General features: G+C 38.7%; 2 protein-coding genes and 1 long non-coding RNA gene across 10 annotated transcripts in view; 2 read left to right on the plus strand and 1 right to left on the minus strand.

Annotated features, from left to right (window-relative positions):
- The window catches only part of FBXL5 (F-box and leucine rich repeat protein 5), a 66,916-nt gene extending 62,361 nt beyond the window's left edge, over nt 1-4,555 (plus strand). For all 3 annotated transcript variants that reach the window (XM_064653205.1, XM_064653204.1, XM_064653201.1), the window contains exon 11: nt 3,905-4,555. In XM_064653205.1, coding sequence (XP_064509275.1) covers nt 3,905-3,981 — 77 coding nt within the window. In that variant the 3' untranslated portion in view covers nt 3,982-4,555. The remainder of the gene's footprint in view (nt 1-3,904) is intronic.
- A 2,166-nt stretch (nt 4,556-6,721) lies between these two features.
- The window catches only part of CC2D2A (coiled-coil and C2 domain containing 2A), a 56,080-nt gene continuing 44,565 nt past the window's right edge, over nt 6,722-18,236 (minus strand). For 3 of the 6 annotated variants that reach the window (XM_064653196.1, XM_064653195.1, XM_064653198.1), the window contains 10 exons: nt 16,520-16,696; nt 15,124-15,144; nt 13,822-14,025; nt 13,256-13,345; nt 12,368-12,481; nt 11,720-11,854; nt 9,820-9,942; nt 9,138-9,196; nt 8,499-8,676; nt 6,722-7,492 (listed from right to left, as the gene is read on the minus strand). In XM_064653196.1, the coding sequence (XP_064509266.1) occupies nt 7,304-7,492; nt 8,499-8,676; nt 9,138-9,196; nt 9,820-9,942; nt 11,720-11,854; nt 12,368-12,481; nt 13,256-13,345; nt 13,822-14,025; nt 15,124-15,144; nt 16,520-16,696 (1,290 nt within the window). In that variant the 3' untranslated portion in view covers nt 6,722-7,303. Of the gene's footprint in view, nt 7,493-8,498; nt 8,677-9,137; nt 9,197-9,819; nt 9,943-11,719; nt 11,855-12,367; nt 12,482-13,255; nt 13,346-13,821; nt 14,026-14,288; nt 14,357-15,123; nt 15,145-16,519; nt 16,697-18,236 lie in introns of those variants that run through there. The other 3 variants (XM_064653197.1, XM_064653199.1, XM_064653200.1) reach the window with 3 other exon arrangements.
- On the plus strand, nt 14,348-15,621 carry LOC135413453 (uncharacterized). The gene is made up of 2 exons (XR_010430241.1): nt 14,348-14,473; nt 14,515-15,621. It is a non-coding gene; the product is annotated as an uncharacterized LOC135413453 (long non-coding RNA).

Consider the following 18,236-nt stretch of genomic DNA (forward strand, 5'->3'; position numbering starts at 1 on the left):
CCGTGATGTTTTATCACGTGAGCCAGAACCTAACACTGCAAGCAGCCAGTTGTTTTTTGCTCTGTGTGCTCATCAAAATTGGCAGAGTTCAATCAAAATCATCAGCTGGTCCTCAAAACATGCACAGTTCCTGAAGTTGCTGTGTGGAGCAGTGTGCTCCAAGATGCAATGCATCACTAATTGGGATGTGCTAGAAGCAATAATGGGCAAAATGAAGGTGCTGAGACTCTGGAACAGGTTTTCCAGGGAAGTGGTGGGAACCCCATCCCAGGGGCAGGCTGGATGGGGCTCTGAGCAACCTGATCGAGTTGAAGATGTCCCTGATTATTGCAGGGGGCTTGGAACTAGATGACCTTTAAAAGTCCCTTTCAACCCAAACCGTTCTGTGATTATATGAAGATGATTCAGCCCCACTGTTAGGTTGAAACGACCACCACACTGGACAATATAGAAGGCACTGTATGCAGTTACCATATTTCTTAACCTAGTGCATCAGTGAGGTGAGAGGAATTGGGGACCTTGTATACAGAGTCCAAAGCAAACAGGAGAGAGTGGTTTTTTTGGAAAGATTAAAGAGGCCATTTGAGTTTAAACAGAGATAATTCAAAAACAAAGTAGCCCAAATGAGGTCAGTAGCAAAGACTGGGGAAATCTGAGATTAGGAAGCCAAAGGTCAGTTGTAGTAAATAAAGTTAGGGAAACAAACCCAGTGTCTGTGGCTATGAAAAGCAAAGGCATTTGAATTTTGCTGTCTGTATGAAATGTAAAAAGAGCAAACTAGGGAGCATCAGGTATTTTATAAGGAGATAAATGACCTGATGGAGGAGATCAACTGATATGTCAAAACATAAGTCATAAACAAATAGCCTTACTGTTAAAACAACCAGTAATGGCACTTATTGCCTTGTTATAATAAGAGCATAAAATATCCTCCAAATTGTGGGAGTTGCCTGCATATGCTACAGTAGAATACGCAGACAGAATACAGGGGGACAGATTTCTGGGGATGTGTTTGAACCCTCAATATTTCATTTCATCAGAGTTCTTTATCAGAGGCTATAAAGGACAGTCAGTTAGGGTATGAGAATGAGACATGGGGCAAGAAATGCAGCATGGGAAGAAGGGTGAAATTTCACTGTGATGTGCTTAATGTTATTTGTAATTCAGTGCCTAATAAATTGGGAAATGAACATACAGGCTTTTCAGATGGTGCAGTTTTTACTTAGAAGTATCAAAGTTTTTGAAATTTTAAGTTGCTCTAAAACTAGTTTAAAAACTGAAAGCTAATTAAAGGATAGGAAGAAGGGGAGGGGCTTAATGGTCACTGTTCAGGATGGACAGGAACCTGGGAGGGCAACAGCTTTCTCCCCATTCCTCTCCTAAGAGTTCTGTGCTGAGGTTAGTCTTACTCAGCATTTCCACTGCTGTCGTGGTGTAAGAAATGCACCCAGTAATTTCCAAGTTTTTGAGTGATACTGAGTGGTCCTCAGGTAATGATATTGGTGCTAATGATTTCCAGGACTACTTATGTGCTTCAGTATAGCTGTATGTGTTATTATATGTCTGGGTGGTTGGGAATAATCAAACTGTGATTGCATGAAACTGAATTCAGAGCTGGCAGTTGCAACGTGGAGATAATGATTTCAGAGAGCTGTTGGTGCTAATTCTGAGATCTTTCCTGTTTGCAGCAGCAGCCAAAAAAACCCACCAATGTTACGCATCATCAGGGTGGTAAGAACAAGATAGAGGTGCTGCTGCACGGCCTTGGAAGCCTTGGGGCACTCACATGTGGAGTACTGCAAAGTTTTGGTCTCCCCATCTTGAGGAGTGTATGTAATGGAGTTACTGAAGATACAGAAGAGGTCTACTAAAAAGTTAGGGAACTGAAGACTCAAAAGGCTGGAATGTTTCAGTCTGGGAATGAGAGGGCTGAAAAGGGGGATGACTTTACAGAACTGAGAAAGCAGTAGGTGAGGTGAATGTGCAATGGTAACTTTCCAGATTCTGCAGTGTTGTAGCTCAGGCACAGTGGATGAAGAAGGTAGATGATTGATTGAAAGCAGATGCACAGTGTAGTGAACTTCTGGAACTTGGTCCCTTGGGGAATTGTGGAAGGAGTTAGTATCAGCATGTTTAAAAAGGGGTTAAAAAAACTGCATGCACAACTAAGCCATAAACAAATACTAAAGGAAATAGACTTCAGTGTCCCTGCTATACAACAGTTAGGGATGCTGGAAAAACATAAAAGGTGTGCTTGATAGGCTTGTGTCATGTCTCTAGATAACACTTGCTGTTACCAGTGATGAAGGTAGTGTTAGATGGAGCAGTGGTCAGATCTGGACGGGCACTTTGTGTGTTCCAGTTATGAGCATGAGGAGAAACATTCTTAAAATGAGCAAGGAAAGGGTGGAAACCAATATCGAAGTATACTGAGTGTTCCCTTCCTTGGGGTGTTGTGGTTGTGTACGTTTTGTCTACAAGCATTTTGCTAGAAATGTGACAGTTGCTTCAAAATCACTGCTGTGCTGCTTAGCTGTGGCAATGCTGGGGGAAGGTCAGCTACGACTTGGAAAATGCTGCTGCACAGAACATGCTCTGCTAAACCAGCTGTTCAGAAGCACCGAGTCTCCTTTCTAAAGGACTTACGAAGAAGCTTTCAAACTCTAGCTCGTAAGTGACTTGGAGGATCAAAATTTAGTTCAGGTGAATAAAACGATTTGAAAAGAAAAATGAGTTTATTGACAAATGAAAAGTTTACTATTTTGCATACTGTAAAAATTGTCCTTCATTATAGTTTCAGGTTTGTTTTATTCAGTCTCACACATCTTAATTACCTTATAGAGTGTTGCTCATTGGTGTGTGGCATGAAGCATAAAGCTGATTTTCAGACACCAGATTCTTGAAAATTAATTATGACTTCAAATTAATATTTCGGGGGGGGGGGGAAAGCCAGACATGGTACGGTGCCCTAATTCACTACAAGATTTTGTTAGTATTTTCTAAATACATTAAAAACACTGTAAATTATTTGTTGACTTGTTTCATGTACAAAGAGGGGGAATTTTGGGTTGTCCTGGTTAGGTCTTTACCAGCTTGCTTGAGTTAACTTGGCAACCCACTTCCAGTTTCTGTTAGGTGCCAGAGTTCAGCCAGCCTGAATGTAAATGGGTCTCAAAGCAGGCAGATGGCTGTAGGAAATAAAATCCTGTATTAATAAATATAATAATTTCTTATCTCATGATCACTTTAACATTTCAAATTAAAGAAATAACAGTAAGTGAAGGTAAGTGGAGGTGGGTAGAATTACAGTGTTGGTTTGTACTGTCTGTGCTTGCAACTTGTTTCTTTCTGAATTGCTGATTTTTAGCCTTATGGCTTCTGATGACTGCAGTGATACTAAAGTGATTTTCTCTGTAGTTTTTGAATTTTCAGTCAAGAGTATGTGAGAGGTCTGGCCAACCATGAAGTGTTCATGGGGAAAAAATGAAAAAACTCTTTCCATTATAGTAGAAATAGTTTTGGAGATTATGGTTTGTTTGGTAATACCATGTTGTCATTATCTGAATTTGAAAACTGGGAATTAAAAATGCATCATGAGAATATACTCAGTTCTGAAAGCTGACTGTGACAGCTTACTTAATGTTGCTCATTGTACTTCTGTGTCATTTTGAACTTGTTATCTTCATGGCACTAAGCTATTGGAGCAAAAATCTCTTGAAAAATACCTGTTCCAACTGAGGTTTTATACCATGATAGTACTGGCAGTGTTTCAGACTTCACAGTGCTGAACGAAGTGTAGTGCATCATAAAAAAGGAGACATTTTCTGAATCACCAGGTTACGAGAACTATAAATCTAAGCAAATGGCCTTTTCTTCTTTTCACATTTCTTTTGTTTTTGTGCAGGTCCTCATGCTGAAACCGCCAGTGGATGCCAGAATTTGCAGTGTGGTTTTCGGGCCTGCTGCCGCTCTGGCGAATGACCGCTGACTTCTGATCTTTGTCTACTTCATTTAGCTGAGCAGGCTTCCTTTCATGCACTTTACTTACAGTTCGCATCTTGTGTTAACAATCCTTGGAGTGAGAGTTGTTATACTAGCCTGACCCTGCCCACAACTTCAAAATCTTAATTAAGAGTGTACTGTACAGTGTTGTAACAATCTCACAATCCCATTTGGCTTGAAGGGTGTTGGGTTTTATTTTACATAATTTGGGGAATATGGGAAAACCTTCAGATTTTTTTTTTATGCCACTTTCTTCCAAGTTTGGCACTTAAATATACTTTACTGGATTATTTTGTGTAAGGGGACTTTTTTTTTTTAATTTTGAATCCGTAAGTACAGTATAAACCTCTGCAGAGAATTTCAATTGTATTGTTTGCATTTGGGTAACAATTATACATCTTTAGGAGCCTTGTTTCTTCCCCTTTCCTTTCATCTTGAAGTTGTTCTTTATATTGCAAAATTAGGGAAATTGCCACCTTCCTTTTGCATTTGGTTTTGTATTTGGGCTTGAAAAACATACTCAAATAAAACATTCCCACCAATTAAAAAAATATGCAGCAGTTGAATATCTGTGCTTCAAGGTATAAAGTACCATGGTAGGAGGCCGCAGAGATTGGACGGGTTAGTAGGTGGTGTGGTGGTTGCAGAGCTGTGAACTGTGCAGTACATGGGGGAGGTTTGGTTTGGGTTTATTGTTCCCACGACTGCATTAAGTTGCATTTTTGAGACAGCTTCCAAGGAAGTCAGTTTTCATTAATCTGAACTCTGTGGAAGACACCTTTTCCCCCTTGCTTTGATAGTTAAAAAGACTCCTCTCTGAACTGTAGAGACTGGCAGGGAGGCAGAGAATCTATTGTGATGAGTGAAACATCTGCTAGGAAGGGAAGAGTAATTAATGTACGAGTAGGGCATGAGTGTGTGTGTGTGGTGGTATGGGGATGACTCCACTGCTTGGAAGTTGAGCATTGTAGCCCATGTCAGGTTGTAAACTTTAATGGCCAGCTGCTCACGGGTGGCACACTTTCAGGTTGTTTTTTTTCTTCAGCAGAGGAGGGGCAGGTGTCTGCTTTTGTAGAAGACAGGGCTTTTTCCTCTTATCCTGCCTAATTTTTAAGGCTGACAATACAAGCTAGTAATTTTTACCAATTTTCCTAATTGGATAAATTCTTTTGAGTAGTATTTATTTAGGACACCAGTCATGGGGACCTAAGTAGCTTTCAAGATTCTTGGTGTCTGGGAAGTCAACTTGCAGGCAGAGCTAGAGATTACAATAAACTGCAAGTTTTGACACCATCTTGCTCCCAGTAAAACTGAAGAGGAGTAAGGTAAGAAGAACACTAGTGAATGCAGAGTTGGTGTGGAGGTGGCTGTTCATGGTTAACAGGTGACTGTGGGCTAGAGGCAGAATGTTCAGTGCTCAGTTTGAAGCCTACAGAAGGGGTATCCAAGGACACCACTGATCCAGCAACTGTTGCTTTAAGTAAGCTGCATTAAATGGAGTTTGGTGCCCAAAGGTGAGAGGAGATGGACACTGTTTGTGCAAGGCTGACTGAGGCTGTTGGTAACAAGGTACACGGTGGGTTTGCTTTCTCTGTCCCTGTTCCAGAACTGATTTCTGAGGCTGGGAAGGTGCAGCAAGAGGAGCTTCTGCTTGCTGCTGGGTGATGCTTTCTGTGCAGACTGGTAGACACAGCTGAGGACTGAATCAGCTGCAGATATACCATGGTCTAAATTTAGGAGTTGTCATCAGTGTTCAGCAAAGCATCATGTGATGACAATGTACTCCTTTCTGGTGGAGGTCAGAGGGGAGGGAACCTATGGTAGTAACCCCTGACTCTAATCCATGAGTGCTGGGAGAGCTGGCAAACACTAACAGGGCTGCTCAGGATCATCTTTGAAAGGTTGTGAGATCAGGAGAGGTGCCTGAGGACTGAAGAAAGCAAATGTCACCCTGGTGTTCAAAGGAGGACCCAGGGAGCAGGCCAATTGTTGTCACCTCAATCCGTAGAAAGCTGATGGATGCCTCATTCTGGAGGCCATATCTATCCATATGGATGACAAGAAGGTAAGCAGGAGTAGTCAGCATGGATTCACTAAACGTAAATTATGCTTTGCCAGCCAGATTCATTCCACAATGAAACAACTACCCGGATGGGTGAGGGGAGAGCAGTGGATATTGTCTACCTTGATTCAGCAAAGCTTTTGACATTGTCACAACATCCTCACAGGCAAACTCAGGAAGTGTAGATTGGATGAGTGAACAGTGGGATGGATTGAGAACTGGCTGAATGGCATATTCCAGAGGGGTGCAATGTGCTCTAGGATGGCCCTGCTTGAGCAGGGAGGTTGGAGCAGATGACCCACTGTGGTCCCTTCCAGCCTGACCCATTCTGTGATTCTGTGATTTTTGACTGAACTAGATTCAGTTGTGGCTCAAGAACAATCTTCATTTTGATCTGATGAACGTTCTTCCCAAGCGCAACTGACTGTCATTTCACTTGGAAGTTTGATTACCAAGATAACCGCAGGCGAAGGATATATATTTTTCTATCAGTATTAACAGTTACACCACTACTTGCATGCTAATAACTGAATTTGATTTTTAGTAAACAAGTCTTTTGATAATATTTTACTTGCAAGTTTGGCAACTTGCAGACAAGGATTTCATACTCCAAAGTAATTTAACCAAAATTTTGTATAAAAAAAAAAGAGCTCCCGCTTAAGTTTTTGTATAAATATTTATTAAATCCTTTGTCTTCTTAAGAAAATGTAGTCTTACACCTCTAAATGGTGCATTATACAGACATAAAATATGGAATAGGATATGAAGCAGCCTCTTAAAAATTGAAGTATGGCCTTCACTGATGGTGCTTTGGTACATGAAATTTGTTCATGGCTAAAAATTCAGGAACTGAGGTATAGGAAAACTTTTTATTTACAAGTGTCTTTGAAGAGGAAGAAGGTCTGTAGATAAAATAAACTGACTAGCTAAAAACAAGGTCGTCAAGGGGTTCCAAGGAGACATTTTACTGTGCAATGTCACTATATGTGGGCATGTGTACCCAGTGGGAGCTAAAAAAGACTGTATAAAAATCACCTATTAGTACTGGAATTTTATGCTGTCAGTCTCTTCTTTAGCAGTAATAACTAGTATCTTCAGTGGTTGTAGGGCAAATAAAGCTACTAAAAATCAAGTTCTCATTTGATTTTTAAAATACTTGGGATAGCTCAAATCAGCAGTGAGAAAAATCTGTTACATTTACACCTGTATAAGCAAATTTCTTGCAGTATTCTGACTGTACTACCCATTTCGCACAAGTGAAGCAACATAAATCCATACAGAGAGAACATTTTGGGGATAAGGATGAATATACACAGCTAGAGCAAATTCAACATTGGAAACATCAATGGAATGAACTCCTGTGCTGTGTACAGCTTCTATTAAAGGTCTGACTTCAGAATATGGCATATGAATAGGAAATCCAGAGACCTGGGAGAAAGACAAAGGAAAAAAACATGTAAGAAGAATAGGTAAAGGCACCTGAATACATAGTTTTAAAAATCTGTTTTACTGAGCATGGAAATTTATCTTTTCTATTGCTGACCTCAGGAGATGCAATAAAAAAAGCCTACTTTTTGTATTTTAATACCACCTCCCTCTTTCACATATTCCAGGCAAGCTTCTGACATTTTTCCTCTTTTATCTGGTTTAAGTTTGAAGTGAAGATGTTTAGAAACCACTAGAATAAAGTTATATTAATGAACACACACAGCAGAACTTCACTGCTTTTTGCCTCTTGGCTGGTTTTAAATCACTGTGTTCTCCTGGCTGAGGATTTGAGATGGCCAGTGTCTCCTGAGCAACAGGAACTGAAACCTCAACTCAATTTGGAACTGGCCCTAGCTGTGTGCAGTGCTGTCACCACAGGTGTTCCACATGGAAAGCAGAAGGCCATTCCAACAGCCTGGAGGAAGAACACACAGCTACGCCAGTGGCTGCAGTGAACACTTCAGAACGTTTTCTTCTGTCTTCAGAGAGTGAAGTAAAGAGTAGAAAACTGAAGAAAAGCATGTTTTTTGTGGGGGCTCCTGGACCTGTAAGTAGACAGTATGCAGCACAACTCAGCACCAGAGCCAGGTTCTTATGACCCAACCAGCCCCCAAGCAGCTGGTGCTGGGAGACTGCACTCATGTTTATGTACTGACAGCAGTGGCTGCTGTGGTGCAGCAGTAAAACCAGAACAATGCAGCCAATTTACCTTTACATTCTTGATTTTATGTTCAGCAAAAAGTTTTTATCTTAAACATTACAGAGAAATAAAACCATCACTCCTTTCATTCTGTAAATATTACATTGGTATAAAAGCTCCTGCAAATTTTGATAGTAGAAGAAATAAACAGCCCAGGATGCTCTTCTATACCATGGAGTGGCGATTTAAATCCTAGGGATTTAAATTCTTGTACTCTGCACAAGCCATTTATGTTCACAGATGTACCCTGTAATCTCCCAGCTGTTTTTGCAGCTCTGCCTGATGATCATCTTCTACATCTTTGCCTTGGTTTTGTTCCAGAAGCGGCAAAAAGTTACGTAGGGTAGAGGTACAGTATCTGTTCCAACGAGTTGGGCGTGTTGGTCTCCATTCCATAATCTTATCTTTTAATATTTTTTCAATCCTGCAATAAGATAGACTGATTATTACAATTCTAGTATTTATTGGACATCTGAGCTGATCTCCCTTGGCAGACAGTACAGGTTCTGGGGACCATAAATGACCTTAGTTAAACTTGCTGCTGACTAGAAATGCAGAGAAGCAACTCCAACACAGCTGTGTGGTGCCTGCATGGTCAGTGCCTGCATGGAAGGCCAGGGGCTTACAACCCCTTTATAGTTCACACTCCTCTCATCCCTCCAGAGCATTTTGCTCATTGGGAAATGGTAGAGCAATGATTGATCAGTTCTTTCTATCTGGCAATCCCTATTAAAGACGGAGAGTTAAAAAAAAACCCTAGATGGTAGCTTCTGATTTTTTTAGGCCATTCTCAATTCCTAGCATTCAAAGCAGGTTTTTTAGGACCTAGGTGTGAATATGCTTTAGTATCAGCACTGACAGCATTTGTTTTGGAGGTAGAATTACCTGTTCTGTAGTTCCACTGCAGCAGCCTTATCCGAATGCTGATAAACTAATTCTTCAGGCTAGCAATAAATAAAACAAAATGTGCAATTTATTCTAGCTGTACAACAGTGTAACTTCACTATTCACTTGTATTTCTGTCTTGATGATGCCCACAGGAATTGACAACTATATTGAAAATAATTATTCCTTAGTAGAGACATGATAAAAAAAATTAACGAGATATTTGTGTGTAATGCTGCATTTGTTTTTTTTTCTCCAGTAAACTTCAACAGCATACACCTTTGATAACTACAGAAATTTCTAGTTTCTTAATAAGGATGTTCATACAGCTTAAAAAAAATGCCTTCTTAGCCATAAGAAAAAGTTGACATTTTCTTTATAATACCAAGCTACTACTTTAGATAGGTTTGTGTTAAAGATTTGTCCCATTTACTTCACTGTTATCCTGAGATCTTACATGGACAATTAGAGGCCAAGAGCATTCATTCTGTATAAAACAAACTTTTTGCAGTATTCCTGCTTTCATTTTTTGAAAGCATGACTGGGAAATCTTTTTAAAAACCAGTGATATTACATAAATATACTTATACATATAAATCCAAAGAACTTAGTGTCTGCTTCTTTATACCAAGTCTGTGATGTCTCAAACCCTCAAATTGAGTTAGCATAGATCCATCAATACCTGAATGCTGCTGAGACCAGGGAATGGCAAACTTCTTGAAAAGAAAGACTTCCAGTGTTTTGGTTTGCTGATATCAAAATTTATCCTTACAGGGGAATCATATTCTTGAATATTGAACCAAATCTACAAGAAAGCAAATTTGTTATAACTTTCAGCATATAATCACAACTATGGAACACATTCCACTTATATAGCAATAAAATACCATATAATGTTAACCTCCTGTAGCAATTTCTTCTGCTGTTTTGCCTGCTGCAAAAGTCTTTTCTGAATTCTGATTAAATTCTCCCAGCAGCCCAGCCCAGTGCCGCTCAGGCTGTGATGCCTGGTAGCTGCTGCACCCCAGCACCATTGCTATTTTAGGCTTATCTTGCAGAATACAAGCAGGTGTTGCAGACACACACAGCTCCTATGTGTGTTTTGTCATCAAGTGGAACCCATGTCTTGCACTCCCCTTCTTTACAGACGTCCTTTTTGGTCTGTGGGCCTAGCCCAAAGCACACAAGCATGGTAGGATTCTTGTTTAAACAATCTCTAAATAGCTACTGCTAAGGCTGCAAAATGTACCAGCAATTAATATGTAAATACTAATCAATATGTGTAACCTTTTGTAGCTGATGTTTCTGTGTAGAGCCTTCTGGGACACAACCCAGCTGGTGCTGCCCCACTTGGATATGAAGTGGCTCTGCTGGTGGAACCTGCTCAGAGTCACATGTACGTTGGAGTTGGTTGCCCTGAAAGATGTTGCACTCTGCAGTTCAAGGTTAGCTGATCAGGTTGTCAGTCTTTAGTTGCTTCTTCCAGCAATTAACAAATGGCTACATTTTTCTTAACTGTAGGTTTAGTACTGCTTAAAAAACCCCCAAACAACTTGACCACTCCCCAAAATGCTTTCAGGGAAAAAACTGACACTTTTAAAATAAATGTACTTTAGAATATTAAATTCTCATCCAAAGTCGTGATCTGTGTTTAGAATAAAATACCAGAAGATTAAAATCCAAAATAAAACTCATAATGCATGGCATTCCAAAAAAACTGAGGAGCAAAATTTGAAACTCAACTTCCAGTTCTCATTCAAATAAAACCTGGAGTTCTTATTTAAGCTCGCCTTCTGTTTCCTCATTTTCAAGACTTTCACACATCTTTCTACCTCACTATCATGTCCCTGTTTATCTCCCCAGAAGCTGTGAGGTCTGGCTTCCAGCAAAGTCAGGGAATGCTGCTGGCAGGACAGTGCCCAGGGTTTCTGTCCCTCTGAGCACAGACTCAGCTCCACCACAGTCTGTGGCCTTTTGTCCACCTGCCCTGAGCTGCACAGTTCCTGCGATCTCTCCTCTCTCCCCCCACGATCTCGGAGGGTTTCCAGCCACACAATGAATAATATATTGTGAATGTGCACTAGTATGACTTGTGTATTTGCAAATAAATGGGAGGATTTCATACCAGGCAGAAAATCAATATAGTTTTTGTGCCTTGTGGTGCCAGCTCTCTGCTGTGCGCATTGAACCATCCAGGCTGTGCCCACTGTTACATGGGCAACTCAAGTGACTCCTTGTAATATCCTTTATTTTTCAGTTACATTTCAACTGCAAAGTATTAGCTTTGAGAAATGACTACTCCCCACATAAACCATGGTAATCTTAAGATATCCAAGTTGGGAAACATGTAAGTAAAACCCAATAATGAAAATTATATTAACGGATGTCTTGATCCACCTAAATTGTGATTAAAAAATATTTTTCATTTTAAAGTAGCTGAAAAACCTACTTAAGATTGAATAAAATCACTAATAATGTGATAGCTTAACTACAATTTCAATGATGAACAAATCATGCATAAGGTAAAAAAAAGATATTTACACTTATGTGTATAGAAGTGTGACAAGACTGAGTACACTTACATTATCAGAGCTGATCAGACAGTACACATTTTGTAAGGGGCAGAAAGTATCATACTGCCCATAAAAACATCCGGTACTGGGATTCCAAATTACATACTGACTTTGTTCCAAAGTTAATACATATGCAGTTGGTCCCTAGGAAAGAAATAAAAAGTATGAGAAAGATGTTTGAAAACTGGCTGCAAAGACAATATGCTTTGTATTCTTTGGAATACTATATTTTTATTATTAAGGTTAAGATTGCTTTTTGGGGCAAACTGCTTGGAAGAATTTACAGGTTCATTACAGTTCAACACGTACATAATAATGTGCTCTTTGTTATGTGGCAGAGAAATATTGGACATACACAGCCCACAAGTTAAGGTCAAATCAAGGGTTAGAGATGCTTGATACTGTATTATGAGGACAACAGCTACTACCAGTTTAAGCATGGAAACATGAGTTCAGGAAAAAAACCCAGACAATATTTATACTAAGATATACTTTCAATTTTTTATTTTCTTCTCTGAAAAGAATCAGTTCCCAGCACCAATGTTTAGATAATATCCTGGACAAACATCCCAGCAAGAAACAACTATCTGTTGGTGGGAATCAAAGACTTCACAGAATACAAGTTAATACTCAGGCTGAATGAAAACATCCTCTTACCTCAGGAATGGCATTTCCAATGATAAGCCAGGCTTTTTTCCCCATACCAAGAAAATAATTACACAAGAGCACAGCGTGTTCTTCCTCATCGCCCGCCAGAAGATAAAGAAATTGCTAATTGAGGTATTAAAAAAAAGAGTCTTTGTAGGCAGTTATCAACTTACAACATTTGATAATTTTTTTTAACACTTCTGAAGCAAGCAGTCCTCTCAGGTCTTTGCAACTGATCTTTGCATTGGTCACTGCTTCAACACACAGGATGAAGAGTGAATGCTGTGAAAATACATGAGATCTGAGATTTTATCACAAGAACCAGGGTCCTTGTCTCCGGTGTCTTTTTTAGAATGACAATTTTTCAGAAAAGTTATGAGATGATAAAAACTTAATCTATGATCAACAGCGTCTGCTATTATTTTATAAGTGACAGGATTTATGTGACAGAGAGGGCTAAATATCCCATTATTGCTGACACTACATGCCATGTTTTTGCTACAGTTCCTTGGAATGACAATGATCTATTTTAAGACTAGTTGTAAAGTCTACATCAGTCAGCATCCTTTCACCTGTGCATGACTAGCCATTATGGTTTATAACAGAAAAAACAGGAGATGTTTTAAAGCCCTAAGTATTCTCAGCTAATTGCAACATATCAAATATAAAATTTTTGGCTCACATCAGAATGAACAGCTTTTCTCAAGCTTTGGTCCTTGTTCTTTGAAATAAATGGCTCAAAGAAAAATAGTCCTCGCAATAACAGAATCACAGAATAATTTGGGTCTGAAGGGACCTCAGGAACTCATCTAGTACAACCTCCCCCTGAAAACGGGCTGCTAGGATGTTACATCCCATTCAAGAGGATAAAGAACTTCTGTTTAATGCATTGCTTACGTCTGATGTACTCCATAAATCACAAATTCCAGCAAATGACACAGTATCTGGCAAAAAAGGAATCAAAGCAACATATCGAGCCACCAATTCCTGCAAGAAAACAAAAGAGAGCAAGTCACCCCTTCAATTCACAACACTACTGTAGTATTATACCAGACGTGAAGAATATTGCTGTTTCCACAGATATCAATGACAAAACACAGTAAGCTCATTACAGTAGCAGCTAGCTCATTTTAGAACTTGTATCAAAGACTGATATGATTTACTCCCATTGAGGTTTGTCATAATGCTTTGTCTTTTAAAAGATAATACTCATTATTTTTTCCTATCTTTTTTCACCAAGAAGACAAATGTTATTTCACAACATCATTATAGTTAGACTTACTACATGTAACACCTAGTCCTTACTACTTTATTTTGCATGTTTAGTTTTTCCTTTACAAAAGGCGTAGCTGTACAGAAGACACACAGAGCTGGGATTTGCTTATGTGCAAGTGCACAGGCAAACACATACTTATCTTGAAACCTGTATCCCAGAGACTTTACTATCTTTTTTAAGTACTTACTGCTGCTGTGTGAGATCTATTTGGGACAGCATCAAGAAGCTCCTGTGGTGGATTCAGAGGTTTGATATATCTGGTAATAAAAACTGTCTTCCCATCAAGGTCAATTACAGTTGTTAGGCACTGGCGGCTTGGAAACTTTGATGTACATTCAGCTTCATATTTTTCTGCTGCCTGGAGCAGTTTCTCATCTTCTTGGGTATCAAACTTCAAAAGACAGTAGAATTTATACAGAACCAGTTTTATTTACAGTTTGGACTTCAGTCTTTACTATATTCAGCCTTAATTCACCATCTACAGGAGCATAAAAGGAGCGTTAAATTCTTTCCTAATAGCATTTTGAACTTGCCTTGTAGAATAGAGTTTTGCTTACAGACATGTAGGAAAGGTCAAGGCAATAGAAAATCAGACAATTTGCATTTTTTTGCATTTAATGAATGCCCATAATGACCTATATCTATAATACCTACCTATATCTATATTAAGCTGGCTTTATTAAAGCACTGAAAAATGTAGCAGGAGTTATGGCCAAGTAAAACTGTGGGGATGAATATGTAACAACACATATTAATTCAAAGGTAAACAATAGCACTCCATTAAAACCACAACTGAGGTTATGACAACCCTATGCAATGCCAAAATATTTGCAGAGAAGGTTCAAGTGCCCTATGCAATGCCAAAATATTTGCAGAGAAGGTTCAAGTGATTTTTAGATGAATCCTTATAATTCAGACTTGTCTAAAATGTTAACATTTTTAGATGAGATTTTTCACAAGCAAATGTAGGACTCAAAAGCACATATTAATTATATAACAATGACAATGATTTCCTCATGTGTTACCTAAGATGTCATCTTTTAAAGGTATTAGGATCAGTCAAAATAGTATTTTTCATCTACTTAGAACCCCCTGTATACTTATAGTGGTGCTGAGAATTAAAGCTCATCCTTCATAATATTTTTGTTCAAAATAAACCACTTTTTGTCATTTGTTACCCTTCTTCTCAAGCTAAGCTGAGGTGGAACAGCTGGGCACTGCCCTGCAGCTGGACCTCCAGGTCAGCAGAGAAAGCACACAGTGGTGATTCTTCTCAACCATAATTAACAGCAGAAAAGTACAGCCTCTGGCACTTTGTAAACTTAAATGTAGCAATTCACTGCAAATATTGCTGGCAAATAAACAATTACTATGTCAGAGTCAAGAAACACAAAGTGCAAAAAGACTGCTGAAAGACTTGGCACAAACCCAAGCTAAATCTTTAACAGGGAACAACAGGAGTATCTCAACAGATTTATTAATATTGTACCTTCTTAAGCATTTCATTCATCTACATAGAGGTTCAGGAAGCAGAGCGGGAAAGAGAGGAAAAATAAATAAAGAAACAAAAACGGTATCATAAAATTAAAAGTATGCTTAGCATCCTAAAACAGTACATAAGCATTTCAAATTTAACTACAGGCCAGGAATAGAAAGAAAGAATGGCAAATTAATTAGTTTGTCATCAAAAACTGAGTATCAAATTGCATCTATGCAAGAAATTCAGAACATTTGCTCTTTATTTAAAGATATCAAGATTCAAAACATATACTGCATAATATTTTACAATAATTTCACCCCTTATTTGAATTTCTATGATTTTTATTTTGAAACAGTATTAGAGGCAGGTCTTTCTAGAAACAGAGATATGTTACCTTACAAATTCAGCACTTTTTTTTTCCCAGCAAGTAATTACTACATGTGAAGATTAAGACTTTGAAACACTTCAATAAATTGTTATCTATTAAAGGTACTTCAAGGCTGTTAAGTTTATATTTATGGCGTTGAGTCCTAGTAAAAATGTTATCATTCAAACTAATTAACTTTAAAAGGCATCTATGAATGCACTTTATTAATATTCTGGATATTTTGCACTGGATAGTTTCCAAGGCTAATTTTAACAGGAAAAAGGGGTTTTAGAATGCATCATACAATTTTATATTTCTTCTGTAAAAGAAATTATGATAGACATTTCTCTCCAGTTACTCTTGTGTTTCTAATAAATGACCAGTGTAGCACTGAATTGGAAATAAATGAACTGCTGCTGTTTGTGCATGAAAAACACACATCCTTGATGTATGGATCTCAAAATTATTGCCTACTGTTACATAAACTAGCAAGCAGTGTATGCATTTTAACTACATATTATTGTTGTTCGTGTAAGACACGTCTGGTTTAGTCAAATAACTGAAAAAAATAACAGCTGCTGTTTAGAAATTATTATCTTCAAGATCTGGAGGCATGCATGAAGCCATAAATAATAAATCCTATATTTGAACAGAAGCAAGAAAATACTCTTTGCATCTGCCACCTCCTTTTTGTACACTGTTCACACTCACATGAATACTTTATTGTTTACAAAAATACATGGAAAAACTATATGCTCACAGATAATGAATGCAAATTTGCTTTCCATTAACAGTGGGACCAGATACCTGGTCAAAGTGACCTCTCATGCATTAAATGTACATGTCACCTAATGGTGCATCCAATTAAATTGAACTGGGCTAAAAATTTTGAAATAAACCAGTCTGAATTTGTATCAATGGACTCCTGTACTGGCATTCATGTCCTCTGGTATACTAAGCATTCCTATTTATATGCATCTCAAGAACTGCACCACTGGAAACAAAGAGCGAGAGTATGATGAATTACTGATTAGTTACCTTCTCTCTGACAGACTCTCCAGGAATGAGCTGTGGTTCAATGGTAATAAACAGTGTTATATATGAGCCCTCGCTCAGATTTCGCACAGAGTCATAACCCCTCTCCATTCCCAGGTTCTTTTCTTTGCTGTACCCAAGGAGGACTGGCGGAATATTGACCTTAAACGTACCATCAATCTACAACAATACAAAGAAATACTTCTCATTAGAAGCAAGAAAGCAAAAGTTCCTTCTCACATACATTTGCTACTTGTGTTCAAATATTTTATTCTTTTGATTATTACTCTGAATTACAAAACAATAAAATAAGAGAATATGACATTTATGTTGATTAACTGTGGGGAAAACATGAGACACCTCATTGTTAAATGTATTAATTACAACTGGATTTCAGCCTCTCCTGCATATTACAAACACTAATGTTTAATGAAATGGAAATCATACACAGTCCATAGAGTACCAGCCTTAAACTATTTTTCTTTCTAACAGCAAACTCTATATGGCTCTGTTTACCCAAAAAAAGACAAAATGGCAAAATACAGGTTGCAGGACTGCACTTCTGCAGGCAGCATCATGCCAACAGGCCTTTGCCTATGCGTGATGTGGGAATGGTGCTCTGGCATCTCACAGATGGGCTCCTTCCACGCAGAAGCTGCTGATGCTTCTTGGGTGCAACTGGAATTGGGCCCATTCAGCCAACTTCCCCATGGAAGTGCTCATACAGGCTCACCAGCCCCTTGCACCTCCTGTGCCACCACAAATAGAGAATAAGGTCTTTCTGAAAGATTGTGTGAGACAAGAGATGGCAGGCCCCACACTTGCTTGGGCAGGTTTCAACAGTGGAAGTACACAGCTTTAAGAGAAAAGCAAAAAAATTAACCTCCTGATTTGTACAGAATTCAGGTAACTGCCACCAGAAAGGATATCTTCAGTGGATGCGGAAAATGAACAGATGACTCACCTGAGATGGCTCATCAAACATTTAAGAACAAAATTAAGTTTTGATAGGAGAAAACTCTAAATAAATCACTCAGAATTTCTGCTGCAGTATATTAGAACGGGATGATGAAATGCTTCATTTGCTACTGAAATTTAATTGCTGATGCACCTTGATATAACCACTGGGCTTATTATGCTTTTTCAAATTCTGTAAGAAATTCTGTTCAAATGAAAAGAATCTCTACTGCTGGGAAGATCTATACAGGCACTCACACTATGCTTCGGGAATCAAAAGCTGCAACACCTCCTCACAGAGAGACAGGAGTACATCTGACAGGAATTTTGGAGCTACTCTGGTTCTACAACAGAAAGACCAACAAGAAGAATGAAGAACAGAGGTTGACATCAGCATGGGAAATCCTCAAAGATGGATTATTGGCTACGTCCTTCCATATGTATTGGTTAGCACTCTGTTAAAATGTCTAAGTCTGCCTGTTAAGTCTCTCAGGACTGTGAGCAGACACACTTCTCAGGCGAATTTGATTAATTCATGGAACAATTCCCTAAAAATGAGTATTGGATCTTCTTCTTTCTTGTTTGTTGACTTATAGCAACAGTGGTCACATTATGTGACATTGTCTGCACAGGATGGCCAAAGACTTATGAAAAGACCTTCTTGCTACTTAATCTTCCCTGAAGTCAATGAAAGCTTCATTCTACAGGGCACCACAACCCTCAAACAGATAAATTAATTGATTAACTTCCCAAGCTGAAGAGA

The sequence above is a fragment of the Pseudopipra pipra genome, chromosome 4 (genome assembly GCF_036250125.1).
Source record: "Pseudopipra pipra isolate bDixPip1 chromosome 4, bDixPip1.hap1, whole genome shotgun sequence".
In the NCBI taxonomy this organism is placed as follows: domain Eukaryota; kingdom Metazoa; phylum Chordata; class Aves; order Passeriformes; family Pipridae; genus Pseudopipra; species Pseudopipra pipra.